We start from the raw sequence: 745 nt of genomic DNA, 5'->3' as shown, positions 1-745 counted from the left end.
GGCTCAGAGCTTTGACCACCGGAGCTTCTGAAGGTGAGTGTTATTTCTGGGGCGATGGGTTTGTAGGTTTTCGAGGGGAATTGTAGTGTGTTAAAAATGGTCGAAGTAATGTTACTTGTTGCAAGCTTTCGAGTTACTTTAATTAGCAAATTTTGGAGTGATTTTCAAAATGGTTTCCGGGATTCTTCGAGCCAATGTTTCTAACTAGAAAGAATGAATTAAGGATTAATAAACGAAGGAGCCATTGAAGTAACTTAAAATCCTGTTCACTCTTTGTGAAAGTTATTTTATTTATTTATTTGCTGAATGGGAGGAATCGTTCAGTACAAAAGAATAAAGATAATCCTGAGAGATATAAAGTAGAATAATGAAAATTAGACCTTTGACACATGTACCATTCAATTCTTTACAAAATGTCAAAGCCTCAAATCTTCCCTTAACTCTACGTTCGTCAGCAACTCGCATAAAAATCAGAAATAGAAAGTGAAACTCCACGAAGCAGCAATTACAGAAAACGTACTAAAACCAACCTAAAAGAACAGTTCATCGTGAGGAAAGCTCGTGGGAACTTTCTACAGCAGCCACTCCCTCGATCTCTCCTCTAACCTACATCCTCAGCATTCGAGACCCAAACTCTCTCGAATACCAAAGCGTAATACTCTCAGCGCTGAAACGAGAATATTCGTGTCTCGAACACGATCTTCCAAAGAAATCCCGTATAAGAATTCGCTTCTACAGGACCCTT

At 38.7% G+C, this 745-nt stretch overlaps 1 protein-coding gene across 1 annotated transcript in view; it reads left to right on the top strand.

Annotated features, from left to right (window-relative positions):
* Positions 1–745, top strand: part of LOC108570501 — a 2785-nt gene that overhangs the window by 309 nt on the left and 1731 nt on the right. Inside the window, 1 exon segment of the mRNA XM_017932372.1 lies at positions 1–33. This exon segment is cut by the window's left edge and continues 27 nt beyond it. Coding sequence (XP_017787861.1) covers positions 1–33 — 33 coding nt within the window.

Source organism: Habropoda laboriosa, unplaced genomic scaffold (assembly GCF_001263275.1).
Source record: "Habropoda laboriosa isolate 0110345459 unplaced genomic scaffold, ASM126327v1 scaffold23, whole genome shotgun sequence".
Lineage (NCBI taxonomy): Eukaryota > Metazoa > Arthropoda > Insecta > Hymenoptera > Apidae > Habropoda > Habropoda laboriosa.
This window is presented reverse-complemented; position numbering and strand designations above follow the sequence as displayed.